At 41.9% G+C, this 22,894-nt stretch overlaps 1 protein-coding gene across 1 annotated transcript in view; it reads left to right on the forward strand.

Annotated features, from left to right (window-relative positions):
• JADE2 (jade family PHD finger 2) overlaps positions 1-22,422 on the forward strand; it is a 141,056-nt gene extending 118,634 nt beyond the window's left edge. Inside the window, exons 10-12 of the mRNA XM_080996280.1 lie at positions 11,107-11,224; positions 19,780-19,908; positions 21,365-22,422. Of these exons, the coding sequence (XP_080852406.1) occupies positions 11,107-11,224; positions 19,780-19,908; positions 21,365-22,260 (1,143 nt within the window). The 3' untranslated portion in view covers positions 22,261-22,422. The remainder of the gene's footprint in view (positions 1-11,106; positions 11,225-19,779; positions 19,909-21,364) is intronic.
• The last annotated feature ends 472 nt before the right edge of the window (positions 22,423-22,894 follow it).

Consider the following 22,894-nt stretch of genomic DNA (forward strand, 5'->3'; position numbering starts at 1 on the left):
GCACAAAAATCAAATGGAAAAATGGGGGTAGGAATTGTGTGTGTGTGTGTGTGTGTGTGAGAGAGAGAGAGAGAGAGAGAGAGAGAGAGAGAGCGCGCGCGCAGAACAATACTATCTGTTGTAGGTCCATGACATGGAGTGTCTGTCAGCACAGACCCATTGGCTTGGTTAGAATTAGCTCTTGAAAAGCTCAGTAGGGAAGTCAAATGCCCATAAATCCTGCAGTCCCTTCCACCCCACCACACATTTTGGTCCCTCCTAAGCAAATTAAGGGACGTGGGTGGCGCTGTGGGTTAAACCACAGAGCCTAGGACTTGCTGATCGAAAGGTTGGCGGTTCGAATCCCCGCGGCGGGGTGAGCTCCCGTCGTTCGGTCCCAGCTCCTGCCCACCTAGCAGTTCGAAAGCACCTCTAAGTGCAAGTAGATAAATAGGGACCGCTTTCTAGCAGGAAGGTAAACGGCGTTTCCGTGTGCGGCGCTGGCTCGCCAGATGCAGCTTCGTCACGCTGGCCACGAGACCCGGAAGTGTCTTCAGACGGCGCCGGCTCACGGCCTCTAGAGCGAGATAAGCGCGCAACCCTAGAGTCGGTCACGACTGGCCGTGATGGGCAGGGGTACCTTTACCTTTAAGCAAATTAAAAGCACACTGCTAGGATAGCATAGACAGAAGGGTATCTTTTCTCATTAAATTTATTATTTCCTTTGTGATTAATTTTTATAGTAGGAATCAGTTTCTAGATAAGGCCAGGGAATGCTTTGTTAATAATCTTTTCAAAGGAGTGGTCAATGTTTGTGAAGTTGCTCAGTGTAACAATTGATGATGGCAGACCTTCATCTACTTTTATTTTGCCCTACTTTTCCCCTGCTGTGTCTAGTGCAGGCTGTGCTGCCACATGCAAGACAGTAAAAGGAAATTTATTAGAGTCCTGCTTTCTGAAGTTCCACGCTGCCAGAACTCTTGGACTCTTGTAAATTTCTCTTTTATTAGCTATGCATACAAAAACAAACAGTGGCGGAACCAACTGTGATGCTACAGAAAGTAGAGGAGATGGGGGCAGAGTTGGCACTGCATAAACAACTGAGGAGATGGAAGACACAAAACAGATTGCCTAGTGAACATCTCTTGAGAAAGGAAAACACAGAGAAGCAGAAAGGAAAAGCTAGGAATGGGAAGCAAAGAGGATTTAATAGTGCATGGGAATAAATGTACAGTGGTACCTCGGGTTAAGTACTTAATTCGTTCCAGAGGTCCGTTCTTAACCTGAAACTGTTCTTAACCTGAAGCACCACTTTAGCTAATGGGGCCTCCCGCTGCTGCCGCGCCGCCGGAGCACGATTTCTGTTCTCATCCTGAAGCAAAGTTCTTAACCTGAAGCACTATCTCTGGGTTAGCGGAGTCTGTAACCTGAAGCATATGTAACCTGAAGCGTATGTAACCCGAGGTACCACTGTACAAGGGCTAAGCTCTGACAGAGGGTATTTCAGGCATCATCCTTGTGACTGACTGCCCTAGTTGTGCCAGGTTCAGAGGTGAAACTGTGGAGGTTCAAATAAGCCATGAAAATATAAGATCCGTCCTGATCAGAGAGAGGAAGATGAAGAATCAAAGCATTTTGTAAAACATTGTATTCACACTTAATTTTGATTCTTTCTCCTATGATTATATGTGTGCTTACATTAAAATGTATTGCTTGCCTTTCTACCATAAACAGTACTCAGCAGCACTCTTTTTTAAAAATGCATCAATGTATATGGTGCTTCAAAAGGTTCACAGGAAATTCAATTCCTGATCTCTACCATGTGAAGCTGGGGGACTTTTATGCATTTTGTGAATAAATGCCACTGGGCCTTAGGAAGTGTTCTGTGTGTAAGAGATGAAGTGACCCAAAGAAATTGCTCTTCATGAAGGAATTTAATGCTTCACTTTAAAAAAAACCACACCTTTTTACCCCCTCAAAAATAAAAAAACCCCAGCTAGTGTTACGTTTCTTCCAACTCATTATTATTTCTGCACCAGCTGCTGCTACAGTCTTAAAAACAGGTTTGAAACCAGCATCATGCCCCCAAAATGCTATCCAGATCTCTTCTTATCATGAGGATGGGGCACCTGAGGCTATCCAGATTTTGTTAGACTCAACCAGTCCAACAACATCTGGAGGACCACAAGCTCCTCATCCCTGTTTTATGATGTAATTCATGGTCAGAAACCTGTTTTCTCTGCTCTTTTACAAATATTTTAATTGATATTAAAAACTATAAGAGAACCCAAATTAACTTTGTCCATAAGATACAATTGCATCTAGGACAAAATTGTTCATAAAACCCACTATTGACACAATTTCAATTCAAAAGAACCAGGAACAAGAACAGGGCCAAGAAGAGGAATATCACAACACCTGAGTTGAGGCTAATAGTGCAAGTTCTTTAATAAAGTATTGGTTTTTGTGGAGCGGGTAAAGGGGCAGGATCCTGCATTAAACAGGAACAGTAAGTGACAGATCACAGGATGAGGCATGGATTGAAAAGGGGGGAAAAACTTGTGCCAATCTGAAATATCTTTAGAATTGGACTAAAAGATTTTAAAAGTGGAATAGAGATTTCCTGAACCAGATATAACCTTTATCCTAGATGACATGATTATGCATTGAGAAACTGTGTTGGACTTAAAAGATTGATCTTCAGCCATGTACATTCCCTTCCCCCTTTATTTTCTTCCTGTAACATAGGAAAATGATTCTCTTGCTTACATTTCTGATCTCTGTAATTTTAGGATGTTGAAGCTGTGTTTTTAGCAACAAAGACAAACACAGCAGAACAATCTTCCACTGAAAGCCACTATCCTAAGTTCCCCCGAGACTCAGTGAATTCAAAACAATGCAGCTGTAAAAATTAATTTATCTTAATCAACTTCAGCAAAGCTTCATAATCTTTCAGTTACTTGATAGAGAAGTGCAGCTTGTTTATGGTGTGTGTGTAGTTTTAGCAATGCTGGTGAAAGTAGTTACATGGCCAATAAAAAGCATTTTTCTCTTAGACATATAAATTAAGAAACTGAAAGACATTCTAACACATATCTTGCCAGAGGCAGCTGTTTCCCTTGTAAAGAGATTTCAGTCTGATGTTCACTTCAAACCATAATAAATCGAAAGGTGTGTGTTAAAATATAGATCACATAAAATATATAGTGCATAAATCACATTTCTATACTTGAGTCTTGGGTATTTATTCTTACCGTTTTTTTCTAAAAACTTTTCCACCTCTAAAACGGGACCTTCCAGAATTTCTTGAGATAATACTAACATTTTGTATGGGTTTGCAGTCCAAACCATGTAGGTCTGACAGGAAAGTGCATCACTGTTAGAGCAGTCATGATACGTTTATGCAGATAAGATGGTATTGTCTTGCACCAGCTTCCTTCTCTGTCATCCACTTTCTTATTGCTTCCTCCACCAGTTTTATGGTGGGATTAGGAGCTGTCTGAGTATATTTCAGTGTGTGTATTATAAGACCAAGCAAGCAATGTATAGAGAACTTCACCTAGGGAATCATCAAAAAGAGCATACAGGATATATTGACAGTGTGAAGACTGCTTTCTAGGGTGTTTACAGATAAGACAAGCATTTTACTGTTTAAACCTTCTTCCCTAACACCTGCTATTCCCGTTACAGTGCCGTCCAATTGCTAGACCCATCTGGTGTTTTTTTCATGCCATAAACCTCCCATCATCCTCTGTTGGTTCACCTCAATTGTCCCACCTTTCACAACTAGTCCGCATTTCTTTTAACCCGTTTTTATACCACACCATTCCCAGTCTCTGTAGTCCATTTTCACCACCAGGTTTTGATTCCAAGCAGTCCATAGTATTTAGTTTAGAGGCTATCTTTGCTTTATTGCCCTGGGTTACAGCCTGAAAGTTCACGTAGAGGCCCCTTGTTGGCTATCTTCAGTTACAGATATTGCAGCTGGGGAAAGTGTCAAAGGAGTTGCAAAGTGTAATCATGGCTTGAGTTGGTATAAATTTACAGATCTGAACCTAATGCAGAAGTGGACTATGTGAAAGGGAAGTTCACAGAGCAAAGTGGACTATCCACCCAAACCTAAAGTTAAGGAGGGCAGAATATCTGGCACAATTCCTACCAAAAGGCAGCTATTTAAGCAATGATTGATCTCCCCACAAAAAAACCAACAAAAGAAACATCATTGATAGGTTTAAAATAAGCATTCTTTGATCACTGAGTACCCACAGGAGTTAGAAACTACTGAAAGCCTCATCTATTAGCTGGAGGTGTCATACCTTATAGTATTTAAGGCTTGTTCCTGTGAGCAGATTGATTCTTGTGTTATTATTCAGAATTAGCTGTCCATGTAGGAACTACTTAATCCTGTGAGTGCTTAACCAAACTTTTAGCCTGATCCTACCTATGTTTATTCACAACTCAGTCCCACTGAGTTCGGTAGGCTTTCCTCCCAAAGAAGCATGCATATGATTATATCCCTAAAAAGTAATTGTGCAGTGGGAGCCAAACCCAGGAGCTGTGTATTATTGAGGCATTGTATTGAATCCAGGATTCGGGCTACTGCACTCACGCAGGACCTTTGTTGCTTTGGCAATGGGAGAGCACAGCCAGAGCTGCCGTGAATAAAATTATAAATAAAACTTGCAATTATATCCTCATAAGATGATTGTTTTTAGATTTGGTGCACAATATGCATTTTACCAATCTACTCAAACCCTTTTAAAACCTTAATGAGCATGTATCAGTAAAGCCAAGTCCTCTACTTTTGCATATTTAGTTCCCTTTGAACTGTTACAGCACACATTCGTTTCAGGAGGGTGGTGTTCTTTTTCTGGCTAATTAGGACTTATTGAGGAATTAGTCATATTTTCAATTCACTTTTGATTGCTTTTACTTCCAAACTGACATCATATTTTGTATTCATGTTACTCCAGGAAGCCTTTATTAAAAAAGAAAGAAAGAAAGAAACAAAACCACCCATTCACAGATGTGACAATTTTAAAGTATTCCACTGTCCTGTTTCTTTGATTCTTTTGCCCCTCACATTATTGACCTTGATAGACCAAAACTGATGCGGGTGGTGCTGTGGGTTAAACCACAGAGCCTAGGACTTGCCAATCAGAAGGTAGGCGGTTCAAATCCCCGCGACAGGGTGAGCTCCTGTTGCTCAGTCCCAGCTCCTGCCAACCTAGCAGTTCGAAAGCATGTCAAAGTGCAAGTAGATAAATAGGTACCACTCTGGCGGGAAGGTAAACGGCGTTTCCGTGCACTGCTCTGGTTTGCCAGAAGCAGCTTAGTCATGCTGGCCACATGACCTGGAAGCTGTACGCTGGCTCCCTCGGCCAATAAAGCGAGATGAGTGCCGCAACCCCAGAGTCGGTCACGACTGGATCTAATGGTCAGGGGTCCCTTTACCTTTTTTATTCGCTACCCCGGTCTAGATTCCATTGTGTCTTAGGGTGGTAAAAAGCCCCCATGCAAAGCCATGTGTGCTTTGTCAGAAAAAGGGCACCTGCATGTTTCACTGGGTCAGTTTTTGCTTGCAAAACTGCATGGGCATTTTTTTACCTGGATATGTTAATATAGATAGGGACAACAAAGCACCTCAGTGGCAAAAAAAAATCAATAGATTCCAGGGGTATTTTTTCCCCACCAAACACCTTTCAGAAGCATAAAGAACCAGAAATTGTAATACCTTAAATTTTGGGACATCAGTTACTATTGTGCAGGTGACAGTCTCCTAGAAGGATTACATTGTAGGTCTACTCTGACATAAACACTGCAGTGAAAATGCACCCAGTCTGGATGCAATTTTCTTAACTGCACCCAGAGAGAAGAATAATTGTTTGAGTGCAGGGTTTATCCTCCTTAATTACATAAGGAACAGGCCCTTGTTTTTATTTGTCTTGCTGGTTATTTACAATTAAGATCCAGGAAGCTCACTGCCCAAAGTCTCACTCACATTAATTCATCAGTGAAGACAGAAGAAACCCAGATAATTGGGCAAGTGTAAATTCATGGTGTTTCTGTCACCATAAAGCTTTCAAAAAAAGCTTCTGACAAGCAAACAACTCTGTTTACTATTTTGGTTCCAGCTAGCAGAGATTAATGGTGAGGGGCAGATCAAATGTGATGTCAGAGATACACAGGCTCCTAAATACTTGCACTGTTTTGTAAAAGCTTACCAAAGGGATGCATAGCCATGGATATCCAAGGCTTACTAAAGAGATGGATATTCATCTCCCCCACCAAAAAGCGAGGGGGAAGAATGAAAAATGTTATGTGAATATCATTCTATGTCTGTATAAATTACTGGAAATATTGTTGAGGACATTGTGCATTAAGCACTCCAGTGAGAATTTACTTTTCCTCCCTACGTTCACGCCATCCCACAGTTTTTCTTCAGAAATACAGTGCTATTATGAGGGGGATTTGTTTATTTAGACACACATAGCCTAATCCAGTCAATTGGCCTACAAACATGGAATCAAGCTTCCACATGCACAGTCCCTAGTTGGAAGAAGATTCATAAACACAAGTAGATGTAAACACAACAACAACAACTATATTTATACCCCAGCCATCTGGCTGGGTTTCCTCAGCCACTCTGGGCAGCTCCCAACAGAATATTATATTAAAAACCATGATAAAACATTAAAAACTTCCCTAATCAGGGCTGTCTACAGATGTCTTCTAAAAATCAGATAGTTGTTTATTTCCTTGACATCTGATGGGACAGCATTCCACAGAACGGGTGCCACTACCGAAAAGGCCCTCTGCCTGGTTAGATGCATTTGTGATCCATCTATTAGGGCTGCACACGCATAGCTATTGGGAACTCTCTTTTTTCTGGAGTGGGTGGGGAGGAGCTGAATTTAGTCATTTTTCCTACCTTGGACACTGTTCCTCTTGTGCAAATACTTCGCTGAATTCAACACCCACCCACCCATCCCTTTTCTTTACTTGCTTGGAGATCGCTTCAGGACTTTTTAATGTAAATCTATATACAAATTTAATGAGCTAAACATCATGCAAGACACAGAGTTTGTACTTAAATTGGTTCAGAACTTCTTTTTGGTTTTGCTTATTTTGGGTCGTCCCCCCCCCAAGTGCCTGTTATACACACTGATGAAATAGCACAGTTTCTTATTAGTTTGATGCAGGTAGGAGTTGGCAGGGATTCTGAAGTAGGGGTCTCCAGAGAGATTTTTTGTTATGTGAATAAAGCTTTATTTTCATACCAGCTGCTGTTATTGTTCATGGGCATGAGTGTAACAGCATTGCACAGGGCTTTAATGAATCAGAATTTGGCCCAGTTAGTATATGAATGAACCAGGGCAGACTTAGGTCAGAAGAGGATGGGTATATTTAGATGCCTGTAAAGTCTATATTTACTTCACACTGTGCCTCTGACAGTGTGTGACAGGGTGGCTTAAATCATCAATGAAGTCCTGTTAGAGATTAGCAACAGGCTTTTCATGCCCCTGTACTGATTTGGAAAAGCAAATGTTAAAAATCAGGAGCTCTTCTGCTTGAAGACTGATCTTGAACTTCAGGGGTCAGGGGTTGAGGTCTCGGACCCCTGCAGTTGCCTCAGCATGATAATGTGTCAGGAAGTAATTTGACACTTGAACAGCTCTTTTTGGTCTCCTTGATCTGTGTCTGGGCTTTGCTCTCTCCTGAACAGCTATGCTGTCGAAACAGGATAGCCAACTGGTACAAGGTTTTCTTTTACCACTGACATTCCCTCTGCATACAGTATTTATGCTGAATGGAGCTTTTCTCTGAGGGGGATTTCTTGCAACTGGGTCATCAGTCACTGGTGAAATGACAGCAGCTCTCCTGAAGGAAGCAAGACAGAAGTGACCTTTGGGTGACTGGGTTTGTTTTAGAAGCACAGTCATTTGCTGTACACCTGCCAGAGAGAAAGGTGTTATTGTTTTGTGTGGGGGTTTTTTATTTTTAATTTTTAAAAAGAAGCATTTGGAAAATTCTGTGGCAGATTGCTGTCCGTGGGGACAAAGCAAGCCAGTAGTATTAAACCACATCCCCTGTCTTAGCACTATGAAGAGTTGTGGTTTTTCCCACTCCTTGTAAACCACAATCTGTAGCCAGAGTTTGTTAGTGTACCGATCATGGTTTGTTGGAGTGAAACAAACCATAATCTCTGGTTCGGATATAACACTAAGCCAGAGTTTCCTCTGCATGCCAGCAGGGAGCCAACAAATAGTCCAGAAAGATGCACTCATGGTGAACCATTAACTGTGGTTTACCATGCCATGCAAAGTGGGCCACTGTATCTTTTTGACATTTGTAGATCAATCCTGCTCCTCAAGGCTCCAGCAGGGTCTGCAAACTGAGTCTTTGCTGTATAATTCTCTTCCACTATACAAAGCTATTACTAGCAACACAAGTACTTTAAACGTAATGACAGAAAAACTTGCTGCAGTTCTACTGCAGAATTCCATAAAAGTACTATTTTATATAGACACATCCTGAACCAAGCTGTATAATTAAAACAGTAGGTTTTAATGATATTAAACGTATCCTACAGATGTTGCGATTTTAAAGTTCATTCCCGTTACCAGAGCCATGCTCAAACAAAATAATGTGTTGTACCAATAGCTCAGTCTTTGTTGGAAGGAAGGACAGCTGGGCTGCCTCTGGTCGCTGAAGGCACAATAGTTGCCTGCTTGAGAGCGGTTGTACCATAGTGGCTGGATTTTGAGCTTGGACGTAGATGCAGAAGACCCAAAGTCCAATCCTTTCTTATCTTGACATTCATTTAGTGGCACTGGCCAAGTCACTATGTCTCAGCCCTGCCTGGGTGACATTGTCATATGAGAAGGATAGGAGTTGTTGTATGAGAAGGATAAAATGAGACAATTTCATCTCTTCCAGCCTAGAACTTTGTTGTGCCCTGCAAGTGTAGGGTAGAAAATTTTCTTTAGAAGAAGCAGAGACTTATTTGTCAATAATTATTAAAAGATTCAAGACACTACAGAGGTTTTCTTACCCCAGTCTATGACTCATTAATATTTGCTAGTCATTGCAATTACACAACCGCCAACACTTGTAGTAAGTACTGACAAACATGCCCTAAAGTTCACCCTTATGCCAGGCTGTGTGAGGTTTAGATTGAGTGGCAATGTCACTCCACTCGGCTCCGCTGACTGATTTGACTGGCCACCAAACATGTGCACAGGAGGGCCACTGGTCGTATTGCTGCCGGCAGAAAGCCCCCCAGCAAGGTTTCATTGGATCTCGAGGTGGGTCATAGCTGTCTGCTTCAGGCCCAGTCTGGAACCAGTTGCTGTTTCAGGCTGCAGCAGGCGTGGGAATTGGGCTTGATCAACCTGCCCACCCTCCTCTCTGCTGTGACTGCCATGAGTGATTAGACTTCACATGCGGTGATGGCTCCACAGTTCTGCAAAGCCCTGTCAAGGGGGCGGAAGAGTTGGCACTGCAGCCTTAGTTACAACTAACATTAACTGCATTGGGGTGTTGGCGTTTCCTAAAATGGTCTTCTAATGCAGAGCAGACGTGTTAGCTGCAAACATTTCCCAAAGGCTTCAATATCGTGGGCAGGACTTTTTTTTCAGCCGGAACTCAGTTCTGGAACCTCTCAGGTGGGCGCCATTGCCATTATAAGAGAACAAGGGAGGTATTCATGGTGAATGCTACCTCTTTTTCTAGAAAAAAAGCGCTGATCTTGGGTAACAAAACATCACCCTTAATTAACAGAGACATAGGTAGCTTACCGCATTTTACTTCCTCTTTAAAAGAAGTTACTTTGCCTCTCCCCAGCACCAGCCATGGTCTATATATTATGTTTATAAGAGTTTGTAAGCTTCCTTAAAGTTTCAAAAACATGCAAAGAAGCAGTTAAATATTCCTTAAAGGCAACCTAAAATTAACAAGGACCCAGAAGAAATAATATTTCCTTTGTTTTTCTTTTTCTTCATGGAAGTTCTCCTGATTCAGAGAAAAGGGTCTTGAGAAAGTGAATTGTTTAACCCAATTTAAGGGCAAGATCTAGGGAGACTCCCCCACCCCAAGAACCAGCCATGTGTAAACTGGAATGTGCAGGTTAAGGTGGTTGTTTTTTTAGAGTAGTTTAGAAACTGTAGGATTTAATTCAAGCCTTCTTATTTTAATTATCTTAGCTAATATGCTTTGATTTTGGTTTTATTTTCTTGAAAATGTTTAAAGAACTATTTTTGAAATAAGTAGTTCTGTTCATTCCTTGATCCCTTGGATAGTCTTGACACCACTGTCTCTTCTCTGTTTCCTTCATGAAGTTCTCTTACACAGTCCCCATTAATTTCAGAGGGGTTTGCATAACTCCCCAGTGACTCTTGCCCCTTGTATCTAAAATGGGGACAATGATGTACTGCCAAATGTTAGTACGAGAAAAAATGAGAAGTGGATTGCAAAATACTTTTTACATTAAAGGCATAAGTTCTGCCTGCACTTAAGGTATAAGAAAGTACAGGGACTTATTTGAGAGATGTACTGCTGCAAGTTTTCCAACAGGGTGCTTTCTGACAAGTGCTCTCATAACCAGAAGAACCCACACTTCATGGCATGCGTAGTCCTCTCTCCTGCCCTCCACAGATCAACTCCATTCCCAGATTAAGAAGGCAGCTTATGGCAGCCTTTGCCTTAAGCCCAGGTATAGAAAACCTGCCACTCTCCAGATATGGCTGGACCCCAACTTTGACCAATGGTTGGGGATGGTGGGTATTTCACCAACATCTTGAGGACCACAGGTTACCCATTCCTGCTTTAGGTTATTGTCAGTTATTCATAGATATCGGGCTGATAACTGATCCAAGAGGGAGGTGTTTTTTTATTGGTGGTTTCTTGCCCACAGTATTTGCATTATTCGAGCTGCCTCCAGAGTGTACAAGAATGCAGGCATGAAAGATGGAGAAACAAAGTGTGCCATGGAAAGATTTGATCACGATAAACAAGAGGGCAAGGATAAGCAGAGAAATGGGGTGGCATTTTAAGTAGCTGAGATGCCAGTGGATTTTTGTCAGAATTCACTACTAAAGTAGAAACCGGGCTTTTTCTGTTTTGCAGGTTAGGAATCTCTGTTACATGGTGACAAGGCGAGAGAAAATGAAGCACTCCATTTGCAAACTCCAGGAACAGATCTTCCACCTTCAGATGAAACTTATTGAGAAGGACCTTTACCCAGGTATATGTTCCTTCTGGGGCCCAAAAAGCCTACTGTCAACATAATGATTATTGCTGATGCGTTTGCTGACATTTTAAAGTGATTGATTGATTGATTGATTGATTGATTGTAATGGGTATGTATGTGTTCCTGTAAAGATGCATTAATTCAAGAGCTTAATTTCTAAATATAAGCTGCAGGGGCTCAACTTTGTTGGATGTCATACTCACTCCCTCTTACACTCCCTCAAGCCAGTTTAAATAAGGAATGGTCAGAGATTTTTTTTTTAAAAAAAACACACTTAATGTCACTGTGTTAAGTCATAACATGACCTATAAAAACATATTTTTTTTGTTATAATAGGAAACTACCACCTAACCATTCCAGAGAATTAATTATTATTCATTTGTAATGCCAAGCCATGAAAATCTGAAATGGTACTACAGTTAATTGCCAGTTTGCCATTAGCTACCCAGGGCCTAGCTTACTTACACAGTAGAAGCTGTAGCTGTTTAAAAGGTAACCCAGTGTGTCATCACCCAGCTATTAATGGGGATAAGCAACAAGGTTCCTTCTGAACACATATGAAATCATCTTAGCATAGTTAGCAAGACATCAGGGCAAATCCTTTAATTTCCTGATTTGCAGAAGAGCCTGATATCGCAGCTCCTGCTGACCCTGTGCAAACAAGCCACATGTCACATCTAAGGTGGAAATCCTAACTGCATTAGTTAATTTCTGTTTAATCAACCTGACCTGTTATGAAATCCTATTGCAGAAGCATGCTGTTTGCTTCCCACCTTCTTTGGATTATTATTGCTCATCTTGGCCCCCAAGGCTCTAGACTTTAGTGTTTTTAGTGGCAGCATCTGGTTCACTAGCATGATTTGCCAGCAGTTACACTGGCTTCCTGGCAACTGCCTCTGACTCTATTAAGGATCAAAGGTTGAACTGCTGGCAGCTGATCTTTTTGCTCCTCTTTGCTCTTAGCTTTATCTGCAAATTAAGTTGTGGCTATCCGTTAATAAGGAGAGCCTTAAGATGCATGCAACCATCGGAAGATTTTAAAAATAAGCTCCTTTGAAAAGGCGCACACCCAGCCAAAAAGCACATAGTTGTTGAATCCATATCTTGTAAATTAAAAATTAAAAAAAAACCTCCCCTTTTGCAACAAGAGCACAGAACCCAAAACTCAAAGCTATGTAACATTTTCTCCAGAAGGAGCATCTGGCTGTCTGGCAGAGTTTCCAGTCAGTTGTTGTGCTTGTGGCTTTGGAGCCTCCTCAGAAGCCATCACGTGGTTAGGGTTTCTTTAGGACTGTCTGGACCATGTTCTCTTTTGCTGAAAGCTTTCTTCTCAAGTTCAATTTTGAGGGTCTGAGGAATGTGTTACCTGAGAAATGTGCGGTTCCACGTTTGTTTGACCATGATGCAAACTTTCTTTGTGCGCAGAAGATAAGATCCCATAACTACATTTATGGCAACCCTAGCAGAGGCAGACAAAAGCTTCCGAAAACTCGCCACATCAGGGACACCAGTGTAGGGCCCTCCAAATCCTATTTTACACGTCCCATCAGTCCCTGCTAACTTGACCAGTGGTCAGGGATGATGGGAGTTGTAGTTAAACAACATCTGTTAGAATAGACTCCTGTTGTGAATGGATCACTCTGTTTTTACCTTGTATACATTTGGGATTGTCATAGAAATGTCACAAATCTCCTGCTGTATACTTGTGTTTTGAGGCATGGTGTTTACAGTTTTTGCAGTATTCATGCATCGCTCGCTGCCAACTGGGGATCGTTGTTTATGCATCTAGTGGGCTCTGGTCCAGAAATGTTTATGCCAAAAGTAATATGTTAAACTGCAGTTCTTACCCTGGCTGCTGCCTGGCAGGACTTAACAGAGCAGTGGGGCCACAGTAGGATGTGCAGCCCTCTAGGTGGGTGGGGACATCCAAATGACTGATGCTGTGATCATGCCCAGATCGGCATCCAGTAGGTCTGGGCTAGCTCAGCCCTGGAACACAGGCAGAAGGGGAAACGTCCTGCTGCCGGAGCCCAGCAGGGCTGGCACAGGGACATCCAGGACAGCACAAAGGGGGTTTGGATCACAGTATTTTGTCAGCTGCTGTGTAGTGCTCTTTTCTCTATAAAAAGAGAGAGTTAACAAAGGAAAGAAGTCTAAACTCAGCCATATTTTCTTCAATATCTTAAGTTTTCTTACTGAAAGGAAACAACCACGATATAACAAAGTGTTAGGGAAGTTCCAGAATTTCCAGTGGGTTTAAGGTCACCTAATTCTGTGCCGGATTCTGGACGATGTGTTTTCCCTTTTTTTAATGGCATGACTCATCCTATTGCTGCAACAGTCTGTGGGGATCACACATTTCATAGACTTCATTTGCTAGGGTTACTTCCTCATTGGCTAATATTTCACTTCAACGTGTTTGTGCAGATTAGGTTGGGAGTCAGGTGTCAAACAGGAGCCTGCATAGCAGAAAAGGGGAGTTATATTTATGCTTAATTATTTCCAGATTGAGGGGGGTTGCAATAATTGGGGCACATTACTTAACAGCAGCTTTTCACTCAATTAATGGAAATAAACGGGAAAATAGAGATAGCAGTGGAATTAGGACCACTTTGGAAATTCTGTGTCCAAACAATATTGCCATTAGCAGAACTATTAAGAGGGGTGGGGGATGGGGGGAGAACAGAAAGGTGAACGTGGTAGGGATGTCATGAAAACCTTCAGTGCATCAAGAATTGATGCTTATCCCCAGCAGCAAGTTACACAGTGGCTAAGGGAACAAAATTCATTTCAGGCTGAATAATTTAGAGTCCTTCTTTGTGAACATTCTATGGAGCGTATATGTTCAAAATAGTGCTTTGCCCCGCTTGCTTGCTTGCTTGCTTGCTTGCTTTTTTGCAGACCTTGAATTTTCCGTAACTAGTAGCAAAGCAGCCAGCATTCTAGAAAACATGTGAATTTGCAACAATAATTTATTTATTTTAGTAGCTCTGTTTGAATACACTAATAAACTCTTGTGAAGATAGCAGTCATCATGGCACAACTAATCAATATAACCTACCTACAAGAATATTCAAATATTATCTTGGAATTTCAATTCCTATACAGTGGTACCTCAGGTTAAGTACTTAATTCGTACTGGAGCTTGTTCTTAACCTGAAACTGTTCTTAACCTGAAGCACCACTTTAGCTAATGGGGCCTTCTGCTGCTGCTGCGCCCCCGGAGCACGATTTCTGTTCTCATCCTGAAGCAAAGTTCTTAACCTGAGGTACTATTTCTGGGTTAGCGGAGTCTGTAACCTGAAGCGTATGTAACCCAAGGTACCACTGTATTACATGCAAAATGCCATAATAAATACAAATGATGACTGGTATCCAGAGTGAGTCATGGGTACTTCTGCACAAGCATGGGTGGTTTTTTTTCTTTCTTTCAGCCTCTTTCCACATTTGGGCATAGCTGTCAACTTTTTCCTTTTCTTGCGAGGAATCCTATTCAGAATAAGGGAATATCCCTTTAAAAAAGGGAAACGTTGACAGCTATGCCTTTGGGAGAGCACTAAGGTTGAGGAGTTTCCACCAGAAACAGTGAGATAAAAATACCATGTGGATGCATAGAACTTGTGCAATGCATTTATAGTTGTGAACCACTTAAAAGCCATTTTGGCATATAAGCAATATTTAAACTAATAAGCAATTGGAGGAATCCAACATAGCACTGAGCAGGTCACTCCATCAGCATACGTATTTCTCAAGTTTCACCCTCACAAGTTGTGGTGATAGCCATTTACTTGAATTTCAAAAAGGATTGACAAACTGATTTAAGAATTGGTCTATCAATGGTTAATGATAGCTGAAAGGTGCCTTGTGGACCTCCAGCTGTTGTTGGGCAACAGAGAGTCCTTATCCTGTCTGTGACTCCTTCCCTACTCACCCCTGTCTTTGCTGCAGAATTTGGATCGGAGCTTTTCGTTTGTGTTCCTTACACAGAGTATATATAGGCCTGCATGTAATCAGACTTCAGATAAGGGAACTGTTGTTTATATAGGGTGATAATGGTAACCTTGAGAATTCAGTTGAACTATATTATCCATGAGCCACATTTGGATTAGAAGTGTGTTAATATTGCATGTATGCTTGGGAAAGACTGTCCCCACCTGCTAATCTAGCGGTTGTTCCTGCCAAAATAAGCTGTCAAGGAGAATATTGCAGCTACCATTTGATTCACATGGCAGCTTCCATGCCGGTTTTGTAATTAGCCAGGATGTTTTGGTGCAGGTGTTTTGTTTCAGTCGCCTACTCCAAATGGTTCACATTTGCCAGTTTAGATTTTTATTTTATTTTTTACAGGAGCTGAACTGATTGGAGCTGAGTTGTCTTTTCTGTTTCAGTTGTAGTTGAGATTTGACTGCTAGCCTCAGGTGATGCAGACTTCCACAAAAGAGCTAGTGAGATTGAGAGAGACTTGAGACTGAAGAAGCTCTTTCCGGCTTCCTGTTAAGTGAAGTGGAGCTTTGCCAGTGACAAATGCGGAAATGGGATCAAGCCACAAATATCAGTTCTGTGATTTAAGGAGAAATTGCAGCTTCACTAGAAAAAGCAATCTCAGCCATGAACACAATCATAAGGCGGCATCTTTGTTTACTGCTCTCTCTGATTGTAAGCCTTTAGGCAGAGCCTCTCCCCCACCTCCAGCTGGGTATAGCACCTAATTATTTTACCTGTTTTAAAAATAGTTATAACAAGAATACATGGGCCTCATGCTTATCTCCCCATTTATACAAATCAAACCTCTATTTAAGTGAAATAGGAATAGGTTTTTGTTTTTGTTTTTCCGAGACTGATATGCAGATCATTCACATACATGCCACTCTGCTTTGGCAGTCACTAGCTAGACCTGCGATAATCATTTTCACACATACTTTCTACTTACAATGTGTTTGGATAAATAATCACTCTTGCCCTGGGAGTTTAATTTTGGCACATCATTCCGTAATCCCAGTGGTCACAGAGGCTATTAAGTAACCCCAAGAAATGCATGAGAGTTGCATTTCACTCTTTTGATCTGTAGCCCAGAAGCCTTTACTTCCAAAACAAATCTGTTTTCTTGGAAATGTGCTTAAAGTGGCCTTTCGTGCTGTCACTTGTGGTCACTTTGGAAGCTTGGCTTGTGAAAGATGAAGTTATGGAAATTCTTGTAGCTTGTCCTATATATCACAGTGTAGGTTGTATATTCATGTGATACTCCAATCGGCAACTATATAAGGGCTATTAATGGCGCAGCTTATGGCCCATGATAATCGGGTTTGCGGTTGCCACTAGCCAGGCCACCCTGCCAGCCCCTCCTCCACTTTGCAAGCAGGAAAAAAATGCATTATCTGTAGCTGCTGAAGGAGTAGTTAAATAGATGAAACTTTTCTCCTTCAAGGTTTCTGACTAATGTATTACCTCTCAGCACCCCTAAGAACAGCCAGGCAAGTTTCATGGAAGGAATAATATCTTACCTGGCCTCTCTCTATCTTTTAGCAAGTAGAAACCATAGCTGGGGTGAGGGGCGGGGGGGGAGAGATAACCACCTGGACCAGGAGCTGAGAGTTGGGGGAAGATAGCGCCCCCCCCCCCCCCGTTTTCATTTCTCTTGAAGCTGTTTATTTGTATGGTAAAGGAGGACTTGTGTTTATGCAGCCTGTAAATGTATCCCCCCCCCCAAATTGGGCAAATACTAATTTGCAGGAAGAGATTGGGAAAATATATCATGGGGCAATGGGAGACTTAACTCTGTTCCCCAGCCCAACTGTCTCAGTCTGTATCACACCTCCCTCCCCAGATGCTCTTTTCCAAAATTTAAAGAGATGGAAGAGCCAATTGTGCAACTTCCTTGTCTCATCTAGTTTCGCCCCCAGATACACAAAAATACCAAATCGCCACTCTAAGGAGGATGGGCACAAAGTTTTGGTATTGACTTCTTCAGAGCTTTGGTCTAGGAACTGGCACTTGCAGGTTTCTCTTTAACCCACTTCTGGTTTCCAGAGCAGGAAATGGTTGAGATGAGCAATAGACTGCCAGCAGCTTCTATGAAGTGGGCGCCCTGGTAGGAGGCAGTGGGCTGGAAGATGAAGTGCTATAGGCCATATGTTGCTCACTGTACTTCACATAATATATTTATGTCTGTACCAATTCCTGGGTGCAAGGGATGGAGGAGGTTTGCTTTTTTATGATTATGGGTCAATTAGACAAAAGATGAAATCACTTCCTCAGCAAGTAGTTACTCTGTGAGTTATAGCCCTGCCAAATTGGCATTGTTTGGAATCGAAAGCCTGCATGGAGCTGGTAGCCCTTGGAAATTGGCTGAATATCCTCAACTCCTGTTGCATTTAATTGGGCACAAGGATCAGTGCTGTGGATAATTCGTTATTAGTGTTACTATCCTTGCACGGAACGACATGCTTTCTGAACAAAATGCATTGTTGAGATTGACCCAAGATGTCTTTGTTGTCTTTTCTTTCTGGAGGGAGAAAATTCTTCCTCATCCATCATTAGCCCAGTGCAAGTTATTAATTAATGTATGCCACAGAGGTTAATGAGCAACATCTTGGTGAAGCACATTTGGCACACTTCACTTTTGGAGACGGCCCTCGTAAAGTTAAGCTTGCTTTTTTATTTTGCCACTGATGAATAATCATTTAGGCATTGCCTCTTGAAGTGGGAAGGGGCTGCCCGTTTAAAAGTGGGAGTTTTCTATTTATCTCCCGTGAACTGAAAAGCAACCCCCCTAGCTGTCAGGCTTTGAAATGCAGCTGTTGTTCCTTTTGACAGACTTCCTTTTCAGAAAGGCTAACATTCATATTGCTGTTTGGAAGCATTGCAGCATCTAAACAAAAGCCAGATACTTTTATTTGTTAAGTCAAGTGAAAAATGGGTCTGCCCTTCTCCAGTTAGCTGGCAGGAATTGAGCAAACATCAATGTTGCTTTTCTTTCTTCCTGGAAGTCAGTTCAGTACTTGTGAGGGCTGGGTGCGGGGAGGGAAGTATTTGATTGGCATGCCTGGAAACATAAATTCTCCACATCAGTGGGTTTATTAAGTGACTACCAAGGACAGCCTAATTAGTTTAAGCCAGCAGTTCTTGAACACCACCACCATTTGTATTCTTCCTCTTAACACCAGACCGTTCTGCATGCTTGGAAATAGGTTCATAATAGTACGGCCTATTGATGTGTACCATGGTAGCTGCTGTGTTTCTCTCTCAACCACCAGCCAGCATGTAGAGGCAATTCTCTTGCATTAAGCAAGTAATCTAACCATGAGCTGTCTATTTATCTCACATAACATCAAAACGGGTAGAAGCCTACTAAAACACAGGGTGTTAGCATTCCCATAACACTACTACAACAAGCTGTCCACCACAAGCAGAATCAAGTGTGCAAATTCATTTTTCATGTGGCATCCTAATACGGTCCTAGGTGTAAACATAAGAAGAGCTTGCTGGATCAGACCAGTGATCCATCAAGTCCAGCGATCTGTTCTCACAGTGGCCAACCAGATTCCTATGGAAAGCCGTAATCAGGACCTGAGCACACAAGAGCTCTTCTCTCTTCTGCAGCCTCCAGCAGAAGGAGCTCTAGGCAGGACCTCACTGAGAATGCCCGAAATCCCAAGGAATAAGTAAAAAGCTTGGAGAAGTTCCTTTGCTGGAAAAAAGTAATATTTTAACAAAAGTCCCTTGTTATTTTAGTATGAATCAGCCAAGGGAAATAAATCCTGGGGATTGTTCAGATTGTTTTGTATAAATTAAATGTTGGAGCAGGATTCAATTTAGTTTGTTGTATTTGTGGAATGAGGTCAACTCACACAATGGGACATTTTCCCACCACTATCCCGGCAGCCCCTAAATCTGCTCTGTGGGGAGGGAACCCAGAACAAGTTTAGGTGATACACAGGGGAAGGGGGAAGGCCCATTACACAAATGGAACTTGTTGCATTTGCATACAGCCATTGGGCTGTTTTGAATGGAATTGAAGATAAGCAAAGTGTCGTAAAAGATAAAGAACCAGTTGATTATGTCCTCCAATAGCTGGAATGCTCTGCTGTCCCAAACTTTCTAGAGATGTGCAAAACTGGTACCATAAAAGTGGATTGTGAATCAAAACCTAATAGTCTGATTTACGAAGAGAGGTACTTGACTTTAAAAGATACTGGTTTTAATCCAAGGAGTCTTACTTATTTCAGTGGTTCACATTGAGTTAAATCTTATGTATTCAAATAAACCCGTGTACCAGTGACCCCATTCGTGTGTCTCAAAACAAAAAAAGTCTTAGACTATGTGACATAGAATTGCAGCCTGTGATGCTTTGCTCATGGGCCACAAGGCAAATTTGCAATGTCCACTTTCCTAAAACAGTGGTAAATGATTTTTCCATATAACTTCACGATCTACTAGCAGCCATTGTAATACTTTGTTACATATTGTTTCTTCTTAGTTCCCTCTGTATTTCCTAAGTGTCTGCTGGTTGTGTTTAGTATTAATGATTTCTGTTTTTTAAACCCAAACAGAGCAAACTGGAAAGAAAACAAAGGGAAGAAGAAGTGACCCAAAAAGAAAAGGAAGAGATGATAGGAAAAGCAGCCCAGAGAAGAAAGAAAAAAGGAAATCGGGTAATGAGTTGGTGCTCGGGCAGCTAGGTAAGTTTGGCTTCAAAAAAGCAGCTTTAGCACCTGTGGAGAGGTTAAATGCTTTAAAAATGTTGCCCATGGAGCTTATGGGTGGGAAGTTTAATGATTGCCCCATTCAGAAGCTTTTATTCACATGTTAAGTGATCATGTGAACAGGACTGAATAGCTATGCCCCAGGCGTGTGGGCACTGGCCAGCAAGGTCTCAGAGTATCACATGTGCAGCATGCCCAATGGCAGGGACCGGCAGATGGAGTCTTGAGTCCACACACCCTGGAACTCTGATTGTTATTGGTATTGTAGAACAATTCATACATTAAAGAAAGAAGGTTCTACTGTTGGTGAAGTAATCTTCAGTATGACTCCTTTAGCAGGGCTGTTTGTCAGCCAGTGACTCTGAGGCCCGTGTTACCGCCTGCTGATCCTAAGATAACTTTTATTGAATTCTGATCTGATGAGGAAGTACTAATGTATTTGTGAACCCCATGTGTTTCGTGAAAAGAGTTGGCTATTTAGATCATAAAGAATCCACTCACTCACTCACTCCGTGGGAGTTCATCCAAGTCTAGGAGTTTCCATCTGTGTAGAGGAGGGATCCCTGACCTTTTTGGACTAGGCACTTCTGGAAATCTAAGAAACAGTTGTGGGCACCACAATATACCCATTTCACAGAAGAAAAGCAAGCAGTTCTCAGGTACTCCTCCTCAAACAACAAACAAAACAGCCGCCCACACTCCAAAACAAATAAAACAGAAACAGCCAAAAAAGAGAGCGGGGGGGGGGGACCCAAACAAGGAAAAGGTCCCCCAACAAACAGACAAAGCACCACCATGTGGGGCCCAGAGGAAATCTGGAGAAAGGAAGGATGCCTTCTGTCCCGCCCAGTGCCACCCATGGTTAAAAGGGGGGGGGGGAGTGAACATGTCAAATTGAAAATACTAAGAAATTGGAAGGGTGCCATTATGTATGCAGGTGCCGTGTTGGAGACCCTAGGATGTAAAGCTAATGATTCTCCTCTTGTTCACTCCTAGCTATAGAGTTTCATGTTACTATATCAGGGCTTTGTATCCAGCCATGATAAAATATTTGATGCAAATAGGTGGCCGTGTGATTCACATTCAGGCTTCCCCGGACTGAACAGTCTACTTAGGAGTTGTGCTATTACAATCATACGTAATGTAATATTTTGCCTTGGTCTTTCTGAAACTTCTGTCTGCCTAATTACTGACCCAAATTTATTTATTTATTTGTTTGTTTGTTTGTTTGTTTCCGTAGCCACCCTGTACCGTAAAGCCCCATGCTGAGTTACAACAATGTAATATACAATTATAAAAATTAGATTAAAATGTTACAATTATAAACAAATAAAACTGTTCTAATTGGAACAGAAATTACCTTTGTGACGGCGGTTAAATGTTTACTGAATCCTAAGGTGTCCTGTTCTTTTTCTGCTCCTTTTTGGTTTAGGTTTGTCCACTTCCTTTCCCATTGATGGGACCTTCTTCAACAGCTGGCTGGCTCAATCTGTACAGATCACCACTGAGAACATGGCAATGAGCGAGTGGTCCTTGAACAATGACCACCATGAAGACACCACCCCAGGCCTTTCTGAGGAACTTCTACAAGACGAAGAGACCTTGTTGAGTTTCATGATGGATCATTCCCTGAAGTCCCCGTTGAAGCACAGTGACACAGCAAAGAAAGCTAGGAGCAAAGTGCGAACGCACACGAAGAAGAAAGTGGCACGGAACGGCTTGAGTACCATCTTTAAGAGACACCAAGAGGACTCACATCACTGGACTAATGTGAGCTCTTTGCCAGATAGCACCACCAAGTCCTCACCCCATGATTTAAGAAACAGCAAAGCAGAGAAAGGTGGGGACAAACTTCAGCCAGAGCGCAAGGTGATGTGCGAAGTGAAAAAGTCGGCTAAGAAGGGCTCTTCACACCCCACAACTCTTCCAAAAGCAAATGATTCACATGCCTCCCAGAGCCTGATAAGTAACCTGAGCAATGAGAAGGAGGAACCACTGAAATATACTCCATCTTCTGATCCCAAACCCCTGGTTAAAGTGCCTGATTCAGTAGGTAGTCCGAAAACAGTAGTGAGGTTCAGATTACCAAAAGAAGGCAGAGGGACTCGGAGATCCCAGAGCGAGAAGCCTGCTGAGCTGGTTAATGGACCTTCAGGAAGTGAGAGGTCGAAAGTTATCTTACACCCTTTTGACAATGAGACTGATGGCTACTTCTCAGATGCAGAAATGAGTGACTCTGACACAGAATCTGGTAGTGGCAGAGGGCACCATAGCCAATTAGATTCAGGAAATGAGGATAATTTCAGAATGAGCATTTTGGCATCCTAATACGCCAGATAGACCAATTGTGACAGCTCTGTGAGCCCTAAATCCAGTTACAACTGCCATGTCTAATTTCCACCTGGTATCATAACAGAGGGTTTTGTTTTTCGTTTCGTTTTTAATTTGTATATATAGTTTAAGAAAAAAGAACTGTTGTTTTTCCTCTTCTCTGTTTGACTCAAAGCTTCACTGACTTATATACTGTAACAGTAGCTAGCCTCTCCTAGTCAAAACATGTGTATCATAGTGAAACAAAATGCAAGCATGTGCATTATTAGGGGCTAGTGCTTGCTGGTAGTGAGCAGGACATCCTAGAATTTTAACAAGGAGGCCTGAGATTGCCAGTATCTGTTGTTCATGCAGGGATGACAGTTTTATGGGCATTATTTAAACCAAGCAAATAGATTTCATGGTCTGCCTGGGATTGCCTCTGTTTAGCAGGCTGCAGAATGGGGGTACTATTGTAGTAGCCAACTATATACACAGAACTTATGGAAAAGAAAATTGTGTGTGTGCATGTGGGCGTGTATGCATACATCTGCAGGATTTGTCAGTGTGTGTGTGTGTGTGTGTGTGTGTGTGCGCGCGCGCAACTATGAAGTAAAATAAGCGATTATTTTTTAAAGAAGCACAACAAGCT

Source organism: Podarcis pityusensis (assembly GCF_964106645.2).
Source record: "Podarcis pityusensis genome assembly, chromosome: 2".
Lineage (NCBI taxonomy): Eukaryota > Metazoa > Chordata > Lepidosauria > Squamata > Lacertidae > Podarcis > Podarcis pityusensis.